At 40.8% G+C, this 20,656-nt stretch overlaps 1 protein-coding gene across 2 annotated transcripts in view; it reads right to left on the reverse strand.

Moving 5' to 3' along the window:
- TMEM144 (transmembrane protein 144) overlaps positions 1–19,676 on the reverse strand; it is a 34,420-nt gene extending 14,744 nt beyond the window's left edge. The window contains exons 1-7 of one of the 2 annotated variants that reach the window (XM_055336508.1): positions 19,425–19,676; positions 15,238–15,409; positions 12,936–13,058; positions 12,294–12,393; positions 10,577–10,657; positions 2,931–3,012; positions 30–106 (exon numbers count right to left, since the gene is read on the reverse strand). In XM_055336508.1, the coding sequence (XP_055192483.1) occupies positions 30–106; positions 2,931–3,012; positions 10,577–10,657; positions 12,294–12,393; positions 12,936–13,058; positions 15,238–15,346 (572 nt within the window). In that variant the 5' untranslated portion in view covers positions 15,347–15,409; positions 19,425–19,676. Of the gene's footprint in view, positions 1–29; positions 107–2,930; positions 3,013–10,576; positions 10,658–12,293; positions 12,394–12,935; positions 13,059–15,237; positions 15,410–18,658; positions 18,737–19,424 lie in introns of those variants that run through there. The other variant, XM_055336509.1, reaches the window with a different exon arrangement.
- Between the last annotated feature and the right edge of the window lie 980 nt (positions 19,677–20,656).

Genomic DNA, 20,656 nt, shown 5'->3' on the forward strand with positions numbered 1-20,656 from the left:
TAAAAGAGAATAATAGAACCTCTTCTTACACTGTACGCTGCTGTGCTCTAGAAAGTTTATCCACCCAGGAATAATCAGGACAGGGATCTTGACTGCTGTTGATCACCTATTGAAAATATTGGCACAAACAAAAACAAAAACAGCATTCAATTGATAGTCATAGTGGTGACAAGAAGATTTTCAGGGTTTTTCTCTTCTTTCTCAAACATACTTTAAAAATATGAGCATGTGACACTATGCATTCTGATTCTGCGCATCTCTCCAGACTCAAATGTTTCTGATTCTTTTCCTCTTTCATTCAGATGGTTTGGCTGTGGGCAGCTTCTCTGTCTAAATTTTTTTCAGTTTAATACATGGCTGTTTTGATACACCCTTCAAAAGTAACAGAAGTTAACAATGCTTGTGTTTAATCTGCATGTTTTAATAATATATAAAAAATTAGAACCCAGGAAAACTCAGACTCTTCTATGGAATACTTCAGATTGATAGGTACTTTTTTATTCACTTTTAAAAAATTTATTATTATTATTATTATTTTAAACACAATTTATTTTTTTGAAAAATTTATTTATTCCTGAGAGAGACACAGAGAGAGGGAGAGAGAGGCAGAGACACAGGCAGAGGGAGAAGCAGGCTCCATGCAGAGAGCCCGACGTAGGACTCGATCCTGGGTCTCCAGGATCACACCCTGGGCTGAAGGCGGCGCTAAACCGCTGAGCCACCTGGGCTGCCCTTTATTCACTTTTAAAAACTGAATTAGTTAATAAAACATTTCCAGTCATGTTTCATGTAAAGTTAACATTCTTTTTTTTAGGTTAATAGTCTAAGGAAAAATTACAAGCACACTTAAAATATTTCTAATATTGAATTTTAATCATTTTTGCCTTTTAGCTGAAGTTTCTTTAATGTGATATTCCTAAAGTCTTTGTAAGAGATAAGAAACTAGATTTGAAAAAAAAAAGAAACTAGATTTGAATTCTTCGTCATGTATTAACTCAAGTTTGGCAATACTGCTTTCTTTCAATGATGAAGAGCTCACAGTGTATGGTTGCACAATACCCAGCCGTGCTGTTTATGTAACTCTACACTTGATTTGCTCATATCCTTCCATCTTGCCTAGAAAAATCTAAGGCAGTTAACCTACTACTAAGATACTATGTATCTTTTTCTGAGTTGCATTTTCCTTTTTCTCTCCCTTGGTTTAAAGGGTGGTTGGTCAGGAGGTATCTGACTTCCTAGAGGAGATGAGGGATTTTGGAAACGTCCGCTCAATCCCAATTCCTCCATTCTCTCTGCAACATTTTCTGGATTAGAGATATCTATGGGCTAACAAATCTCTTTTCTCTTATACTTAAGCTAATTATTAACTAACATGTCAATTTAAGGTTTTAGTCATCTTATTTGAGGACTCTTTTTTTTTTTAGATTTTATTTATTTATTCATGAGAGACAGAGAGAGAGAGAGAGAGAGGGAGAGAGAGAGAGAGGCAGAGACATGGGCAGAGGGCTCCCTCCAGGCAGGGAGCCCAATGTGGGACTCCATCCCGGGACCCTGGAATCACCACCTGAGCCAAAGACAGATGCTCAACCACTGAGCCACCTAGGCGCTCCCGATAATGGTTTTGATAGGTGAAGAGGGAAGGAAGAAGAAAAGGTTAATTTTGAAGTAAGGAGTAGAGGCAGCACCTTCCAGGGAGGCAATGACTCTGGAGGGGTATAGGACACTGGTTTCCTTTCTTTTCTTTTTTTTTTTTTAAAGAAACTCTTTTTTTAAAAAAATTTTATTTATGATAGTCACACACACACACAAAGAGAGAGAGAGAGAGAGAGAGAGAGCAGAACACAGGCAGAGGGAGAAGCAGGCTCCATGCACCGGGAGCCCAACGTGGGACTCGATCCTGGGTCTCCAGGATCGCGCCCTGGGCCAAAGGCAGGCGCCAAACCACTGCACCACCCAGGGATCCCCTGTATACTGGTTTCTGAGGGCAGCTAGATAGCCCTGGGCCCACAGCAGATAGAAGAGATACTTGAAATAGGAAGGATTGAGTCTGGGCTCATGGTAATGGGAGTTTGCCCCAAAATCACTTTTGTATATGTAGCCACTGGCCCCTATGCTTTGTCAGATCTCTTTTTTGGGTTGTTTTTTTTTTTCTTTTTTTTTTTTTTATGATAGTCACACAGATAGAGAGAGAGAGGCAGAGACACAGGCAGAGGGAGAAACAGGCTCCATGCACCGGAAGCCCAACGTGGGATTCGATCCCAGGTCTCCAGGATCGCGCCCTGGGCCAAAGGCAGGCGCCAAACCGCAGCGCCACCCAGGGATCCCTAGGGTTGTTTTGTTTAATCAAGATTTGCTACTCCAGACTAATTTAGGTTCTTCAAGGTCAAACAGCGACTTTTTAAAATATATTTCTTGACTTTACCTTTGAGTGGAACAGGATGTGACAAAAGAGAAAAAGGAAGAAAATCAAGTCCTACTCTTCCTTTCATATGACTTCCTTTTCATGTGACTGGATTTATTCTTTCATTGGCTGCCTCTGATCTATTCTCCACTGCTCTCTCTGGGTCTACCTTATGGCCTCCCTCCTCCCTCTTCCTAAAAGGGCTTTCATATTCCTCTTTAGTACTTAGGGTGCTCCCATTACAGAAATCTTAAGCCATTCCAAAATATGAGCTTGTAGATACATCTTCTAGTTGGGACCTACCATTAATAGATATAAATAGACCTCTGTGTTTGCTGAGAAGTTTTCCTGTGGCAATCTTGATTGGTTGATATGTAGATCTAACTATTATAAATATGCAAACATGTTTTCAATGGCCCCGAATGAAAAAAAAAAAAAACTACCTTCTCATCTGTGTTTCAAATCTATGCACTTTCCTTTTATTTTAATTTTATGTTTCTAATCATATTGTTTCTCATATTGTACTTACATGCTCTGTCATTAATGGTGTGGTGTCCACCGAACACGTGTTATTTGGTATTTCACTTTTGATGAACAAAAATATGAAAGCACTGTAAGGAAAAGAAATTTTGGAGATGTTTATCATAACCCTGATTCATATTAAGCTGCTTGAATTTTATGAGAAAACATGGCTTAAATCCAGCCTATTGGTATAATGATTACTCCCACACTGCCTCCTCAGGGGCCCTGACATTTCTCTAGGATTGCCTTTCTCTTTGACATCTCTTGTTGTCCTTAACTGCAATGAGTTAAAAGCCTAACTCACAAGAATTCCCCTCAAATCAGATCTTCCTCTTGATTTTCTTGTTTCAGTCAACGGCTGCATTTTTCTTTAATTCTTGCTTAACTCTGGAATCACATGGTAAAAAAAAACAAATGAAACACACGGTAAAAAAATACAAAAAAAATGCAAAGTGCTATTCTGTAGCACTATTTCTCACCTATTATGCTGACAAAACCCTAAACATTTAACAACACCCTCTGTTGGACAAACTTTATCATCAGGTGTGTGTTGTACAACCCCCTGGAGGAGACTCTGAGGCTCTAGAACACCACCACACCCACACTCAGATGAGGCAATCTTCATGGCCACACAATGGAATGCAACACAGATATACATATATATATATATATATATATATATATATATATATATATATATAAAGAAACGAAGGGACACCCTGTGTGCTCTGATATGGAAAGATCTCCAGAGTATATTCTAAGAGATCAAAAAAACACACATAAGCCCGATGACTTTCCCCCTTCATCATTCTCTCAAAATGCACCGTCTGTTCAAGTTCAGTATCTTTGTATTGGATGCTTCACTTACCATTGACTTTTGAACCATGTAAATAGGTTAAAATGTGTTAAAATACTAAATTGACTTAAGGAAACTAACAACTCTGGTATACTTTTGACATTCTTTTTTAAAAATATGTTTGCATGGTTCAAAAGTTATAGCAATATAAGAAGTTTTGCAAGTACAGAGAAGGCTGAAATAGTGTAGGTACCTAAGTGCAGACTAGTGCTTATGATGTGTTGAATAAATTAAATTTCTTAGCTTCCTTGGTTCAGTCTCTTACTTGCTTTAAAAACTTGAATGGTTCCATATTCCCTTCTGTAGCAAATTGAACTGTCCTTTTTGAGTTGTATTATTCTCTGCATTATGTTCCCCATAACCTACTCCACATCATTCTCCACATGGACTTTCAACTTTGACCTGTCCCTGTTCCAACCTCACTTTCACCCCCATCTTTTGAAACCACCTGTTCTTGCTTCTCTTTCTTAGCTGAACACAGCACATACTCCCCTCTTCTTATCCAAACTGAAGAACTGAAGTGCTGAATGTGACAAGAAACCCCCACTCCCAGCTCCATGCTCACTGACTCTTCCTCTTCTCTGAATTTCCACAACACTAAGAATAGTCATTGTGTAATCCAGACCATTTACCACAAAGCCTTGTAAACTTGTTTCCCTACAGATTTTCTAATTCAGTGGAAGATAAGAGCTCCTTCAGGGTCCTCAAAGTGCTTAACACTTAGTAAAAATGAGTGCATAAAACCTAATTAAATGTGTGTATCTTACTTAAATGTGTGCTTACATACATGCTTATTTGCAAAGCTATTATTAGATGTCTCAGTTGCATTTTTTCCTCAAAGTTACAATGGAAACCTTCAGCTTTGTGTAGACCAGTGTGTTTTCCTAATAAGAATACAGGAGGGTATGTTAGAGATACTTGAAGGGAACCAATGAGAAAGTCTTTGAATGTTTCTTCAAATGACCGTCTGCCCCTCCTACAAATCACTTGGCCTCTCTGAGTCTTGATTTTTTTCATCTAAAGAAATGGAAACTAATGAATTATTGAAAACTACATCTGAAACTAATGATGTACTATATGTTGCCTAATTGAATTTAAATAAATAGAAATGGGTATGTGCCCACTTTACAAAACTGTGATGAGAATTAAATAACAAGGAATATAAAATTCTCAGTGTACTTTTTAGAACATGGTAAAATTTCAAAACATGTTAGGAAATAAAGAGCCTATTGGATGGAAGAGGGGGTTTTGAGCATAAGAAAAAACATCAAGACTAAGAAATCAGTGGTTTTGAGCTTGTGTGACTAGTGCTTGTCACAAAATAGGTAAGTCAGCTCAATTAGGTCAACAAGGGGTGCAGAGCACTAAATTAGGACAAGGTAATGAAATTTATTTTATGTTTACGAACATAAAACCAAATAGGCCACAGGTCTTTTGGGCTACAGACTTACAGAACTTGGTACAGTGTGTCAGACACAAAGATCCATGATAAAGTCTGTGAATGTTGTCAAAAGCATGGAAAATTAAAAAAAATATCAACATGTCATACCCAGGAGTGCTTCTCTACATTTTCAATCTTTCCAGTTTTCCTAGATTTACAACTCTCTACATCTATTAGCAAAACTTGTATGTGTTCACCCTGACAATTTAACAAGCCTTCATTGAGCATCTATTAAGTGTCAAACACTGTGTGGCAAAGTCTGTTGGTGATGATGGGAGAGATTGTATTCAAAGAAAATAACAGACTTTGTCCTCCAAGATCTCACAGTTCAAGGATAAAGGAATTGTATGAATAATACAAAAGAGGCCCTTCCATAATAGAAGAAGTTCAAAATGCAGTGGAAGTTTAGGGATAACTCTAATTAGAAGAAGAGAAATCAAGAAAACAGCACAGGATGGAAAATCTCTACTGACATTTAAGGGTGGCGAAGGAAGCTGAGGAAAGGGTGTTCGGGCTGGGGGAAGTGTCTAGGATATGATGTGATAGATAATCCTGAGTCAATGAACTGACAATACAGGGAGAAGGCCGATCTAGGAAGAAGGCTTGAATCTGTGACTGTGGGGGGAATACCAGATTAAGAAGACAGATTTATTCTGAATCCAATGGGAGGCTTCCAAAGTTCTTAATTAGGAGAGTGATGACTGAGTTGGTAGCAGATACAAGGAAGTTATACTAGTAATAGGAAAAAATGGAACTAGGGAAAGTAGATGTGAGATTTTTTTAAGTGATCTCATTTCTATTAACTTTTGAAAGTTTATAGCAGTTAAGGTATTTTTGGTTCTATGTATGAAGGTTAAAAAATTATTTTTTTTTCATAAAATACAAGAGCAATGAATTTCACCATGGAGTAAAAGTAAAAACTGGGATTCTTTTTAAAATTAGTCCAGAGTGGCATTTTAGGGACTTAGTTGTAGGCTGCTGCACTGACACCATGACAACCAAAGTGTACTGCTGGGTCTTGTTTTGTTTCTGTTTTCTTTTCAATATCCAATGGTCATGAATTAAAGTTCTGGAAATGTGCCAATTGTAAGGCAGGGATCTGTTTGGATTCCACCACGGGTATGCTCCTTGGATTGGATGCTGGAGAGTGAGGCACATTTTGCTGGACCCATGTTGACTACCTAGTAGTCATCAAGGTAAAAAAATTCATCATCTCCTCCATGGTATTCCATTCCCTGGATATCTACTTGGTATCGCAAGATACCTCCAATCCCACCAAATCCTTTCAGAAACTGGGATTCTTCTTGTGACTTATCTATGACAATCTCCAACCTAGCTTCAGTTTTTTTTTTTTTATAGTTGTTAGCAAAACATTTCAGCAGGGACATGTTCTCAATCAGCTCATGTTCTTGTCCTGTCTCCTGGTCTGGGAATTGAGATTTATCCTTCTCTTATTCTGTAGTTAGAGAATTTTCTCCTCTTCTGTGTCTTGGCAATGAAGAATGTATCTCATTAGATCCAAATTTTCATAGACTATTAGAATCTCTACAGCTTCCAATTTCTAACAGCTCTCATTCCCTTCCCTGGCTGATTTCCTCAAAGTATCATCCTATTGATTTCTTCTTTTGAATGAGTTTTGTGTTGGAGAGGACTTTAGTCAACAGCTTAGTTGAATCCATTTTCACCACTATAGGAAATAACAACAAATTTTTAAAACTTTTGATTGCAACCTCTTATCAAACATATCATATTGACTTAGTTCACTTTTAAAGTCAGCTGATCTAGCTAAAACAAGACCAGCCACATTCACTTTGTCCTCAGAATTAAATGACTGAACAGCAATCTCCGCTGCTTTCTGAACATGGTTGTTTTGCTTTTCCACTCCTAAACGTGCAAAACACAAGGCTGATTGACCTCCTCTGCCATGTTTCTGTGGGAGATCCACAGTGAATTTGTGCAGGACTTCTCTTGTGTTTCCTTGGAGTGTGCCCCAAAGTGCACCACTACCATCTATTACAATGAAGTCAAACTTGCTGTCACCCAAAAGTAGTGCTGTAAGAGCCTCTGTATGGGATTTGTTGTCACACAAATACAATGATGTATTAATTGGTTTGAAAGGTTCAAAGTCAATGTTGACTTTCTTTTCCTTTCCTTCTTCCGTTACAATTGTGCCACAGTAAACAACCAGGCCATTTGGAGGCACTTTGTTATAAAGTTTGAGTCTTTGTTTTATAGATGTAATAGCTCTCAGGACAGAAAGGCAGTTTACTGGTGACTTAACGTTAGATGTAGTTCCAAATTTATCTGCTAACATTTTTGGCACTTGTGAAATCTGGTCTTTGGGAGAATGATCAAGGACATGATGCTTGTGCCATTGCTTTGGGCACAAGCTCACATCTGTGGGGTTGTCACCATCTTCTTGCTCCTCCTCCCTAAGGGGCCTAGTCCTGGGTGGCAGGGGCTGCTCCTCTCCAGGAGTGCCTCTTGGATTTTTTTAAAAAAAGATATTTATTTATTTATTTATTTATTTATTTATTTGAGAGAGAGAGAGAGAGAGAGAGAAGTGAATAGGGTGAAGGGCAAAGGGAGAGAGAGAATCCCAAACAGATTCTGAGCTGAGTGTGGAGCCTGATATGGGGCTCCACCTCATGACTCTGAGATCATGACCTGAGACGGAACCAAGAGTTGGATGCTTAACCAACTGTGCCACCCAGGCCCCCACAGACGTGAGATTTTTATAATCATATGCAGGTGGATGTATAGTAGGGAACTGGGGGAGAAGAGAGGAAAAACCTGTGAAACATTCAGAAAAAACTTTATAGGATTATATATAAGATGGGGGATGAAAGGAAAAAAAAATTAAGGTGACTAAAATTTTGAATTGGAGTAACTGTGGAACAGCTAGGTTTTGCCCATGGGAGGCATACAAACAGACTTACAAGTTGGGAGAAGCCATTTGGTTTTGATGGTGGCTCTGGTAGTTTCAGCTGCGGTGATGACTCAGGGCAGAGGCAACTGTGCTGGTTGGGGTGTGGACTCTAGGACTTTGGGCAGAGTCCCCTTACTCCTTTTGCTCCATTGGGCCTTGCAGTTTTGTAAGCAATTCCCTGTGTGAAATGCTCTTCTGTTTAAAATACCTAGAGTGGGAGAACCTGGGTGGCTCAGTCGGTTGAGTGCCTCTTGATTTCAGTTCAGGTCATGATCTCAGGGACATGAGATCGAACCTCATGTCAGGCTGTGTGCTAGGCGTAGAGCCTGCTTAAGATTCTCTTTCCCTCTGTCCCCCACCTTCAAAAAATTAAAACAACAACAACAACAACAACAACAACAAAAAAAAACAAAAAACCACCTAGAGGGGTTTTGGTTGTGGAACCTGACTGATACTACCTTACATATAGGAAAAATGTAAGCCTTGAAACAATCCCACCTATCCTTTAAAAACTGGACTCTACAGAGGAGAGGATCAATAATGTCAGTTTTGAAAAGAAAAGCAAAAGGATGTGACCAACAAATCTAACCATATTCCAATTTTCTTTACACTGGCCATGAAACCGCAAGCTTATTCAATGAATGAATGCCCTTTGAACAAACTGATTTAATGGAGTTAAAATGATCAAATGAATGTTTCTAGGAGGTCCTCTTGGTAAAGAACATAGACGGGAGCCAGAATGCACTACAGGAAGAGATCGCTGCCTTTCTGTGCCAAAGACCAAGCTCCTAATCTAACTGCCTGATTCCCCAGGTGCACTGACAGTTTACCACAGACTGAAAGGGAAAACAGTGATTGCATATGAACTAGTTACTAATCAAAATAATGAGTCTTATAATAAAAATTATCCAATTTATAGAGCATTAGCCATATATATGCCTAGAAATATACATAGCCCTTGACATATTTCTTCTCATTTAATCTTCAAAATATTTTATAAGGCTGGCACAATTATTACTTCTATGTTAGCTCCAGATGGAGAAACCAGGGCTTAGAGAAATCAAGTGATTTGCCCAAGGTCATATGGGAAGAAGTGGGCAGGACATGCATAGTTTGCAATTTTAGAGAATGTACAGTTTCTAAAGAAAGAAGAAATATGGAGAAAAATGATGTCTGATGGACTGAGTAAATTGGCCTTAAATTACTATTAAGTCACAACTAAGGCACGCTACATTACAATTTTGGGGCGTAAAGAAATTGTTTTTGACATGAGAGACACCTAACTCTGGGAAATGAACAAGGGGGTAGTGGAAGGGGAGGTGGGCGGGGGGTTGGGGGTGACTGGGTGACAGGCACTGAGGGGAGCACTTGGCAGGATGAGCACTGGGTGTTATGCTATATGTTGGCAAATTGAACTCCATTAAAAAAAATTAAAAAAAAATTGGTTTTGAGAGAGCTATTCAAAGCCAGGATGTCATGTGAATTGTACAAAATACATAAAATTGCCTCTAACCAAAAATGTCAGGAATCTGCTTTTTTAGAATAATCTATGTTATTTCTTCTCCAATTGGCCTGGAACCACTCTCTTAGGCAACATTTCAATGACAAAGAGATTGTTCCTGAAATGTGGCTGGGGAAAAGCCATCGTTGCAGTAGGAAGAGAAATATAGTGTTCTTTCCCTGAAGAATAAAAAAGTACTAAAATCTTTCCAGACAGTGCTATCCATTATGCGAAGCACTGACAGGGAATATAAATGGAGTCTAGAATGGAAAGGGACTGAATTTAAGGTGACCTAATTCCTGTTGGAGTTTTATTGATTGAACACTGCCAGAGATTTAAAGTCATTTTCATCTTTATTCATATAGTGCATACGACTAGACACAGATACATCCAAAAACATGTACAAAAATGAATATGTGTTTTTATAGGTGAGGGAGTAGTTATCTGACTGGGATAAGACCAGATGAGGTGACAGGAGTTTGGAAACTGGGGGGCAAAGAGGAAATGAGTAATAAGAGGAGAGAATTAATGGCTATTCTGGGGGCATCTGGGAGCCAGCATAATATTTATTTACATAGTATTTTTTAGTTTGCAAAATAATGTGCCATTTGATTCCAATTTATGAGCTATGTACTATGATTTTTCTAAAAATCACAGATAATGAAAGTGAGCTTCAAAGCAGCTAAATGATTTTCCTAGGGTCTCAGAGCTTTTCAGAACTAAAGCTGGGGCTTGCGACCCCAGAGCTGGCCTGCTTTCTCCTCGAAAAGCCAAATCTGTAAATGTAAATGAAGAATCTGAGAACAAATCATGTCACTTTTATGAAATGCAGGTTTAAAAAAATGTAAACACATTATGATCTCTAAAAGGTATTCTAAATATTGTAAACGTTTGGAAGAACACTTAAATCAGAAATGACTGTGTACCTTACTACTGATAATCCAGCTCCAATGTAATTTAGCACCGGGTTTGATACTTCTTCTGCATCCATTCCAAACCAACCAAACCTGGAATTGAGAAAGTTACACCAAAGTAGGTGTTTTTGAAAATGTGTTCATCAATTGTGTTCAAGAGCATGGACTCAGGGGCGGATTCCTGGATTCAAATCCTAAATCCCTCTCTTATTAACTGTGATTTGAAAAAGTTGACTCTTTACCATGCTTCCGGCTCCCCATGTTTAAAATGGGGTACCTACAAGGTAGGTGTACTTATTATATATTATAACACCTTCCTTCTTATGAAGATATTTTAGATGAGTTAGTATATGTAAAAGTGCTTATGAGGGTCCCTTTCTTATTAAGACTAAGGAAGAAGACAAAATAGATTAAGTGGCTAATTGAATGCCAAATAACTGGCTGAAATTTTGTATAGCATTTATTGAAACAGACTTTTAGGTAACTGCTTGGTTAATGATCACTACTTTTTTGCATCACCTTCCCCCCCACCCCCCTTTTTTTTTCACACCTTGAGATTGTAGCAATCATGACCAACAATTACTATGAACCACTCCGGGCAAGAATGAAAGAGGCAAGAAGAAAAAGCAAAAGAAAATAGCACTTGTGAGAAGCAGGTAGGAGAATGGGGAAAGGCCAGGAAAGAACAAATTGGAGGTTATTTTGTTCTATTATTACTGAGGTTGTTATAATGCTTTGCGAGGGAAGAGGAGCCCAAAGAGTAAGAGCGACATCCTCCCTTCTACTCCTCTTCCCAAACTCAACTTGAATGTTAATTTTAATGCTAACCAAGGGCAGCACAGTCATACAGAAGTTTCTAGGATGAGGAGGATCTTCTACAGGTGCACTGTATAACAGGGGAGTTCCTAGCCCTCTATGGCTATTGAGCTCTTGACATATATATATATTTGGGCAGTGCAGCTGTAGAACTGTTTAATTTGATTAGATTTTAATTCATTTAACTTTAAATATAAATGGACACATGTGGCTTGTGGTGACCCTGCTGGACTCCTCTAGAGCCGGGGTTGGCACACTTTTCCTTAGAGGGCCAGAGAGTAAATATTTTAGGCTTTGCGGGCCAGCTGGTCTCTTGCAATTACACAACTCTGCCGCTGTAGTGTAAAAGCAGCCCCAGACAATATGAAATGGATGGATGTTCCAATAAAATGCTATTTTCAAAAATGGCTGGGAAGGTGGGCCATGGCTTGCTGACCCTGGCCCAGGCTCTAGAAGGAATATGTGCTTTAAAACTAGGAGACTGGGATTTGAAGCCTAGCTTATTCATTCTGTGATATTCAGCAAGTTACTCCATCTCTTTGTCTTTCAGCTCTCTTATAAGGCAGTGCTCACCTCATATTTGTGAAAATGAGGAAAATGATGCATGTAAAATGATGCAATATGTCCAGCAAATTGTCACACAATAAAAAGAGAAAATAAACATCAGTTCCCCTCCTCTCTTCCTCCTTCTGTTCTGAGGAGATACTGCTTTACTGTATCTTAACCAAATATCTAGATCAGATATTAGAATTTAGGGCATATAATAATTAAAAATTGCATATTTTATGTGTCTGCCTTCCCATTTGTAATCTCTGTGAAGGTAAAAACCAGGTTATTCCTCTTAGCTAGCCCAATCCCTAGAACTTGCCTTACATCAGTGTAGAGAATCTTAGTTGAAATTGTTTTGCGTTACCTTGAGCTTGCCCAGCCAGTTAATGTATTAAATGATCCCCAGATTAAGATTCCAAGGCCTAAACCAATGGTTTTGATAACTGGGACAACAGCGATGTTCCCTGCGGATGTAACATACAGAGAAAAGATGTTATTTTTAAGACAAAAATACATTTATAAATTGAATTAATTTTTTAAAAAGATTTATTTATTTATTCATGAGAGATACAGACTGAGAGAGAGGTAGAGACATAGGCAGGGGGAGAAGCAGGCTTCTTGCAGGAAGCCCGACTTGGGACTCGATCCCGGATCCCGTGATCATGACCTGATAATAGAAATTAGTTCAGTTTCTTTTTTTCTTTTAAGATTTTATTTATCTATGGTGGATTATTCAGGATTGCTGTTTGTGCTATTTTATTATGAACCAGAGTTCTTTTTTAAATATTTTATTTATTTATTCATGCTAGACACACAGAGAGGGGGCAGAGACACAGGCAGAGGGAGAAGTAGGCTCCCCACAGGGAGCCCGATGCAGGACTCGATCCCAGGATCCCAGGACTACAAGCCGAAGGTAGACGCTCAACCAGTAAGCCACCTAGGTGTCCTCAGAGTTATTGTGATCACAGTATTAAATAATTAAAGAATAAATTATATCCTACATTACCTGTTGCCCAAATGCAGCCCCCAACCATTGCAAAAGGCCAAAATTTAGGGCAATGTAGTATCAGATTGACCACAAGGGCAATTGACCATATGGCAGCACAAAGTACCCACTGGAGAAACATTCCTGAAAAGAAAAGAAATTGGTTTCAGTTGTTCAAACTAAATTAATGCTTCTGAGTATCAAAGAGATGTTACTACAGGAATGGCCACAACTTATTGAATGTTTATATGGGGGTACTTTGCACACTCAATATAATTTTTACAACTACGATGCATCCGAGTTAACTCTAGTTTAAAAAATGGAAAAAATGAATGTGAGATGAAGCAACCTGTCTCAGCAGCTAATGGTTGGTACAGCTGGAATTTAAACCTACGCCGTCTAGTCCACAGCTTACCAAACACAGTGTGTTCCTGCGTAACATTCTTCTGTCTGTTTCACCTATTAGACAAGTCAAGAATTTTCTACCAAAGAGTGCTGGCAAGACCAAGTCTACGTACTCTTATTCGAATGCCACAGCTAGTGCCATCTCTCACCAAAACATGGCATTCAGAACTTCAGAACAGCACAACAGTAAGTTAAATCTTTGGGATTGTTTATGCCATCTTTGGGATAAAAACAAAACCACTTATGGCCACATGTAGACCTCTCCCAGTTAGAGTTGAATGCCTGTGATGACCAAACATTACAAACGTGACAATTAGCATTCTGGGTCAGGGCATTCTCCTTTCTGTGCTCTGGGTTGCCATTTGCCAATTAGCTGAAGAAGACACGGTGATAAGAAGTATGTCTGTACCTGACGCTTCTGTACCACCAAGGGTTTGGGGATTAAAAGGTTAAATATAATGTTGACACTGGAAGAAATATTAGGGCAGTTATGACTCAGTGTAGCAGTTCTGACTCCCCCTATGGAAGATAGTTGAGATTCAGTCTCATGGTGGAGGAGAGAACAAAAAATGGCTGTTAACCTCTAGGACAAAAAAGGGACGATCCCAGAGATGAAAGGGAACTTCATCTTAACAAGTTCTTCATTTTACAAAAGAGAAACTGAGAACAAAAGAGCTAGTGAGACTTGTTCAGGACCACACAGTTGTGGAAAGACACCTAAAAGCCAGTTCCTCTACCCCTTTGTATATATTTTGTTCTTATTTTAGTCGTTTCCGTTTCCATCCTAACTCCAAAGAAAAAGAGAAGAAAGGCTCGGAAAGAAAAAGATTTGTAATCCTATTGTTTAAGTAGCAGCAAGTCATAAGGAGCTGAGGTGGCAAAGTAACTGCTTCCCACCAGGTGCTCAGCGTTAACATCTGAACATCCCCTTCTCCTGGCTGTAACGCTAAAGGCATGTGGATTCAAAAAAAAAAAAAAAAAAAAAAAAAAAAAAAAGAGAGAGATTGAGAGAGAGAGAGAGAAAACTTCTTGCTTTTCCTTCCCTGAAGTTCACATTACAGGCAGGGCAACTATAATGTGCCACGTGTGTTCCTAAAAACATTGCACTACACAAAATCACATAATAAAAAACTGTAGAGTTTTTATGGGGAAGAAGGGAATAGCACTCAAAAAAAATTTCATCAACAACATATTAAAAAAAAAAGACAGGAACCCAATAAAAAACGGTTGTACAGTTTTACACTGGCTTAGTGGCCAAGAAATTCACAAGTCTTCCAAAAATATGGCACCTGAACTGGAACTTGGTGGTTTGCTTCTGGAAGTGGGCATTGGAAGTGTGGCAGCTTGTGACGTTGGGGGATGGGGGGGCAGTGGGGGGAGGGGTGGGGGGATCCTAACCTCAGATGGGACTGGGTGTGGTGCTGAGGGGGCTCGGGATGCTGCAGGGTGTGTGTGCAAGCGCCTTTCAGGCTTTACTGGGCCTCTTTATTCACCTGGGTGCAGGTTTCTTCGTTCACCTGACACTGTATCAGAGTCAAAACTGCACATAAACACAACATTTGTGTTGGGCTCAATGTGCTCTCTATTATATGAAGCATGTTCGAAATTCATGTTTTCAAAACAAGTGTATGTGAGTAGAACCGACTAACCTTTTGTAAACATGACAGATATGGCTAGAAAGCTCTCCTGCTGGTCACTCTCTCAGCTTTACCATGGAACACACGCTCACGATTATTCTCTACTGACTAAATCTCAGATAAACTGGCACGAGCACCATCAACTGATTTAGCGTGAGCTCTATTCATTTGGTGCCAGGTACAAGAAGATCTGTGGCCATCATTAAAAGAAAAAAAAAAAAGACCAAAAAAGAGAACTTGACATTTAAACATAAAGTTAGCAACGAAGGAAAAATAATTACCATCACCAGTCTCATATTTTTTAAGCGGTACAAAATTTGAGCCAAACAAAAGGACGGCTACAAAGCAGCAGATGAAACCAATGGTTAGGTCTGTTCCGTTACTGCTCATGATTCCAGCGCTGCCTGCGAGTAAGCCGGTTCACTTCACACTTGATGTCCTTTTCAAGAGCTTCTGAAATAAATCAAAAATAAAACCATTAAAAAAAATAAAACCATTAAGAAGCTGTGAGTTCTGTGAACAAATTGTGATTACTATGTGACATTTATTGAGGTTTTCGAAAGTATGCTAGGATTCCTTCCTCCAGGTAAAAAGTTAGGACATTAGGAAGTTATGTAATATGTTCACACCCCACGTTCATTTGTTTTCTTCTTTTATTTTACCAACAAATACTTTTTTTGATCACTAATGTGCAAATAAGAGAAAAATAACTTTTGTCTTTAGAGCTGGAACACTTCTTCTAAGATCTGGAAATAATTTTTTTTCTTTTTTCTTTTTTTAAGATTCATTCATTGATTTGAGAGAGAGAGAGAGAGAGAGAGAGAGAGAGAGAGAGAAGGAACAAGAGGGGGGAGAGGCAGAGGGAAAGAGAATCCTCAAGCCATCTCAGGACCACAAGATCACGGCCTGAGCCGAAACCAACAGGTGGATGCTTAATGAACTGAGCTACCTGGGCACCCCTGGAGATAATTCTTATTATATTATACAAAATTCTCCTGTGTAGGTGGACTGGTGTAATGAAAAGATTTATGGACCGAGACTCAATTTACTTCATTTGGTTGTTGTGACAATCAAATGAGAGAGGATGTGTGACAACTTTCAGAACTACCAGCCTGGGGCACCTGTGTGACTCAGTAGGTTAAACATCTGACTTTTCACTTCAAATCACACATGAGATCAAGCCCTGCCTTGGGCTCTGCTTTAGGTGTGGGACCGGCTTAAGATTCCCTCTCCCTATTTATATATATTTATATAAAAAAAGAACTGTTAGTGCGTCAAAAGCAAAAGTTTTTTTTTTTTTATTTCAAATAGGAGCTTAAGGGCACATTTAGGTTGTATTGCTTTTACATACTCGGATCTACCTAGAGGCAAAGGCACTTTTTGCATCAGTAGTACCCTCATGGTGTGTATTTAAGAAGTTCATGAAACCTTATATCTTTACAACTTAAAGAAAACTGCACAGATAAAACAATCTCTTAAAGATCTCTTCAAGAATTTCTTAAATCTCTTCAAGATTAGATCCTTGAAATATCCCTTCGGGAATCTCCTAGACTCTTAAGGATAGAGAACAAACTGAGGGTGGATGGAAGGAGCTGGGTGGAGGACGGGTGAGGGATGATGGAGATTAAGGAGCCGGGCACTTGTTATGATGAGCACTGGGTGTTGTATATAAGTGATGAATCACTAAATTCTACCCTCGAAGCCAATATTACACTATATGTTAACTAAGTAGGATTTAAGTTAAAATTTGGAAACAAACCCAAGGACTCTCCTAAAGTGGTGTGATGCACGATACCATCACCTGGGCAGCAGAACAATGTGAGGCGGCTGGTCAGCCACCTGTGCAATCTGGTGGCCACTGGCCACAAGTGGATAATTAAATTTTCATTAAAGTTAAGTAAAAAAAAATTCAGATCCTTAGCCAAGCTAATTAAATATCAAGTGCCTGATAGCTCCTCGTAGCCAGTAGTTACCATTCTGAACAGTGCCGATTATAGAACATTTCCACCATTACAGCAAGTTCTATTGGACAGCACCGCTAAGCTTATTAAAAAGTCTGAATCCCTATGAAGAAAAGGATCCAAATCACAAATAGCCAAGAATCAGATATTTTTCGTTACATTTGGAAAAGGCTATGGAACATGATTCACCCTTTTAGTTGTTTAACCTACATGAGAAAAATAACACAAAAGGACTCTCTTTTATTACATGAGATAATCAGAGTCTTTCCACAATACCATTGTGAAACCATATTTTGCACATTGACCCTTTGGTTCGCTTCACTTCCTTAAGCCTTCTGGAATGGAAGATAATCAACCCAGTCTTTTTTTTTTCCCTCCAGATTTAATGTTGGGTGATGACTTCTTGGGGACATCTGAAATCACCTTTCCTTGTTACCTTATTTTACAATGATATTTACTTTAAAGGTGTTTGGGGGAGCCTGGGTGGCTCAGTCGGTTAAGTGCCCGACTCTTGGTTTCAGCTCATGTCATGATCTCAGCGTCATGAGATTGAGCCCTGAGTCAGGCTCCACGCTCACTGGGGAAGGTTTGAGATTTTCTCTCTCCCTCCCCCTCTGCTCCTCCCTGCCAGGCGCTCTTTCTCTCTCTCTCTCTCAAATAAATAAATCATAAAAAAAGGTGTTTCATTTTTCCATGTATTGTTTCTTAGGTTTTCTTGTTGAGAATATTAAATATAGAACTACCTACAATATATATTCTTTGGCATTGTTATGGATAATTTAACTGAAAATAGGGATAACTTCAGAATTGCTCAATAAATCTTAGTAAGAAAAAACACCTATTTGAAATTGTATGTGCTGTCTTGAAATAAACCAAAACCAACGTCTGTAAGACAATATCCTCCTTGGGGACGTAGGTGAGAAAGAGACACTGAGACGTATTGAAACACTAACACAATAACACTACTCCAATAAAAATAATAGTCTTACTGTGGTGCCACGTTTTAGCCCTGCAATTGCTTACATGGACTATTGCTCAAGAGTCAGGCAGGTGGACTGCTGCTAAGGTATCAGGACCGGATTAGGCCAGAGGGGCGGGAGTTACCTGGGGAGGATTCACGGGACCAAGAAGATTCGGTTGATGGCTAAGAAATCGTTTTTTTTTTTCTATTTTAATTAAAATAAGCAAAGTGAAACAAAACCTCTATAAGCACACTGATAAGAGAAGGCCTAACCCTCAGAAGTGACAGATTTTTTTTTAGTGAAAAGATGGCTTTCTTAAAGACTATTGACAGCCCTAAACTTAGCTTTCATTCCAACTGAAGTACTAATTTGAAGTGCCAATCAGAGGGCATAAACTGCATTTTGACTGCTGCATGAACATCATCAATGTTAATTTACTTAAAGCTATTGGTGCAAGTAAATGAAATGTATTGCCCACAACTCTGGAACGTTTCAGAAAGCAAGGGGTCTAGTTTGCACGGCGGGCTGGCGGGTTGGCAATATGCCCGGTCTTTAAGGAAGAACCCGCCTCTCTAAGTCAATAAAAAATAAGATTTATATGAAAAGGTAAGGCCAGATGGCTTTTAGCACGTTACTTCAATCCTTTTGTAGTGCAGACCTGTTGCATGAACAAACCATTTCTCAAACCATTTCCAAACAAAACATAGTTTTTAAATGTTCGCTTTCCAGTGTCCTCTGAGATTTTTTTAAACCACATTCATTTGTATTTTAATACTTACTTCATTTATTAAGTAAATGTTTTTTATTCTCGATTTTGCCTGTCACTGTGAGCTTCTAATGGAGGGTCTTGTTTTGTTTTGTTTTTTTTTTTTTTTTGGTTAGTAGTTGGCACGTTCTGGTCACTAAGGCTCGTTCTACTGCAGCCAAGATTTCACTTTTAGTTTCGCGCTAATTTCCTCCACGCTCCCCGCGAGCTCCGCCCGCCTCTTGGGTACAGTTGGCAGCGCTGGACTCCTGACTTCTGAGCTTTGGTTTTTCCTTTTAAGCATCAGCGTGTTCTGGAAAATCATGAGAGGCTCCGCCGCAAAGCCCCCGGGTCCCCCGCAGGTGCTGGTACTGGGTCCCCGGGTCCCCCGCAGGTGCTGGTACAGAGTCCCCGGGTCCCTGCAGAAGCTCCTACTCGCCCCCGGGTCCCCGCAGGTGCTCCTCCTCGCCCCGGGTCCCCGCAGGTGCTCCTCCTCGCCCCCGGGTCCCCGCAGGTGCTCCTCCTGAGCCCCCGCGTCCCCGCAGGTGCTCCTCCTCGCCCCCGGGTCCCCGCAGGTGCTCCTCCTCGCCCCCGGGTCCCCGCAGGTGCTCCTCCTGAGCCCCCGGGTCCCCGCAGGTGCTCCTCCTCGCCCCCGGGTCCCCGCAGGTGCTCCTCCTCGCCCCCGGGTCCCCGCAGGTGCTCCTCCTCGCCCCCGGGTCCCCGCAGGTGCTCCTCCTCGCCCCCGGGTCCCCGCAGGTGCTCCTCCTCGCCCCCGGGTCCCCGCAGGTGCTCGTACTCACCGCGCTGCGGCTCCGCACCGCGCCCAGGAGGCCGCTCGGTCCCCGCCTGTGTCCCCCGCCGCTGGCGCCGCCCGCCAGCCTTTCCCCCCGCGGGAACAGCCACCTGGCCCGGGGCTCGAGCACCTGCGACCCCCAGGTCTGCGGCGCGGCGCCGCCCCGTCGCGGGGACGAGCACAGCGGGCGCGGAGGGGCTCTAACCCCGAGGCCCTAACCGGGGAGGCCGGGGCGGCCCAGGGCGCCTCCCTCCCTCGCCTTGGCCTGGAGACTCACGTGACTCCCGGAGGCGCCCCCAGGCCGTTTGTCAATCAGCCTGGAAAGGCCTTTGTGCCTTTGTAGAGCCGGTTGTTCCTGCTGGGAGCTCTGTGCCCGGCACCCTCTACAAGTCAAGGGGCTGGGTAGGATTCCTGTCGTTCCTGGTGACACAGGAGGCTGAGGGATCTCACACAACCGCAAAAGGCTAAAATGGGATTTGTTGTGGCCCTCAAGAAACTCATCTGAGGGATCCCTGGGTGGCGCAGCGGTTTGGCGCCTGCCTTTGGCCCAGGGCGCGATCCTGGAGACCCGGGATCGAGTCCCACATCGGGCTCCCGGTGCATGGAGCCTGCTTCTCCCTCTGTCTGTGTCTCTGCCTCTCTCTCTCTCTCTCTCTCTCTGACTATCATAAATAAATAAAAATTAAAAAAAAATAAAAGAAATTCATCTGAACCACTAACATCCCTGTGACATCACAAGATTTCCCCTGTAATCACTAAGGCTTCCTAAATGCGCCCAAATCGGGTTTTTCCCCCCTCTATGTTTATCTAATAGGTATTGAGTACCGTGTGTTCCAGGCCTCTCAAACTTGATTGCATATTATTACCTTCACAGACGGGGTTTTGTTTTGTTTAGTTTTTGAAATACTAATATCTGGACCCCACAGCAGACCGACTGAAACAGAATCTCTGGGGATGTGGCTTAGGAATCCTTTTCTCCTCCAGGTGATTCTAATGTGAAGCCAGTGTCCAGAATCACATTCTAGATCAAGAGTCAAGTTTTATTCCTGGGAAGAATTACCTGGAGAGTGAGTTAAAAATCCAGGTTCCTGATATCTTGATTTCGATTTTGAGAAACATTGCCTTAGTCTTCCACTGTGAGATATGTAACATATGGCTATTTGAATTCAAATTAGAATAAAAATTCAGTAGTTCACTTGTACTGGACACTTTTTAAGGGCTCAGTAGCTGCATGTTTAG

This window comes from Nyctereutes procyonoides, unplaced genomic scaffold (assembly GCF_905146905.1).
Source record: "Nyctereutes procyonoides isolate TBG_1078 unplaced genomic scaffold, NYPRO_anot_genome, whole genome shotgun sequence".
NCBI classification, from domain to species: domain Eukaryota; kingdom Metazoa; phylum Chordata; class Mammalia; order Carnivora; family Canidae; genus Nyctereutes; species Nyctereutes procyonoides.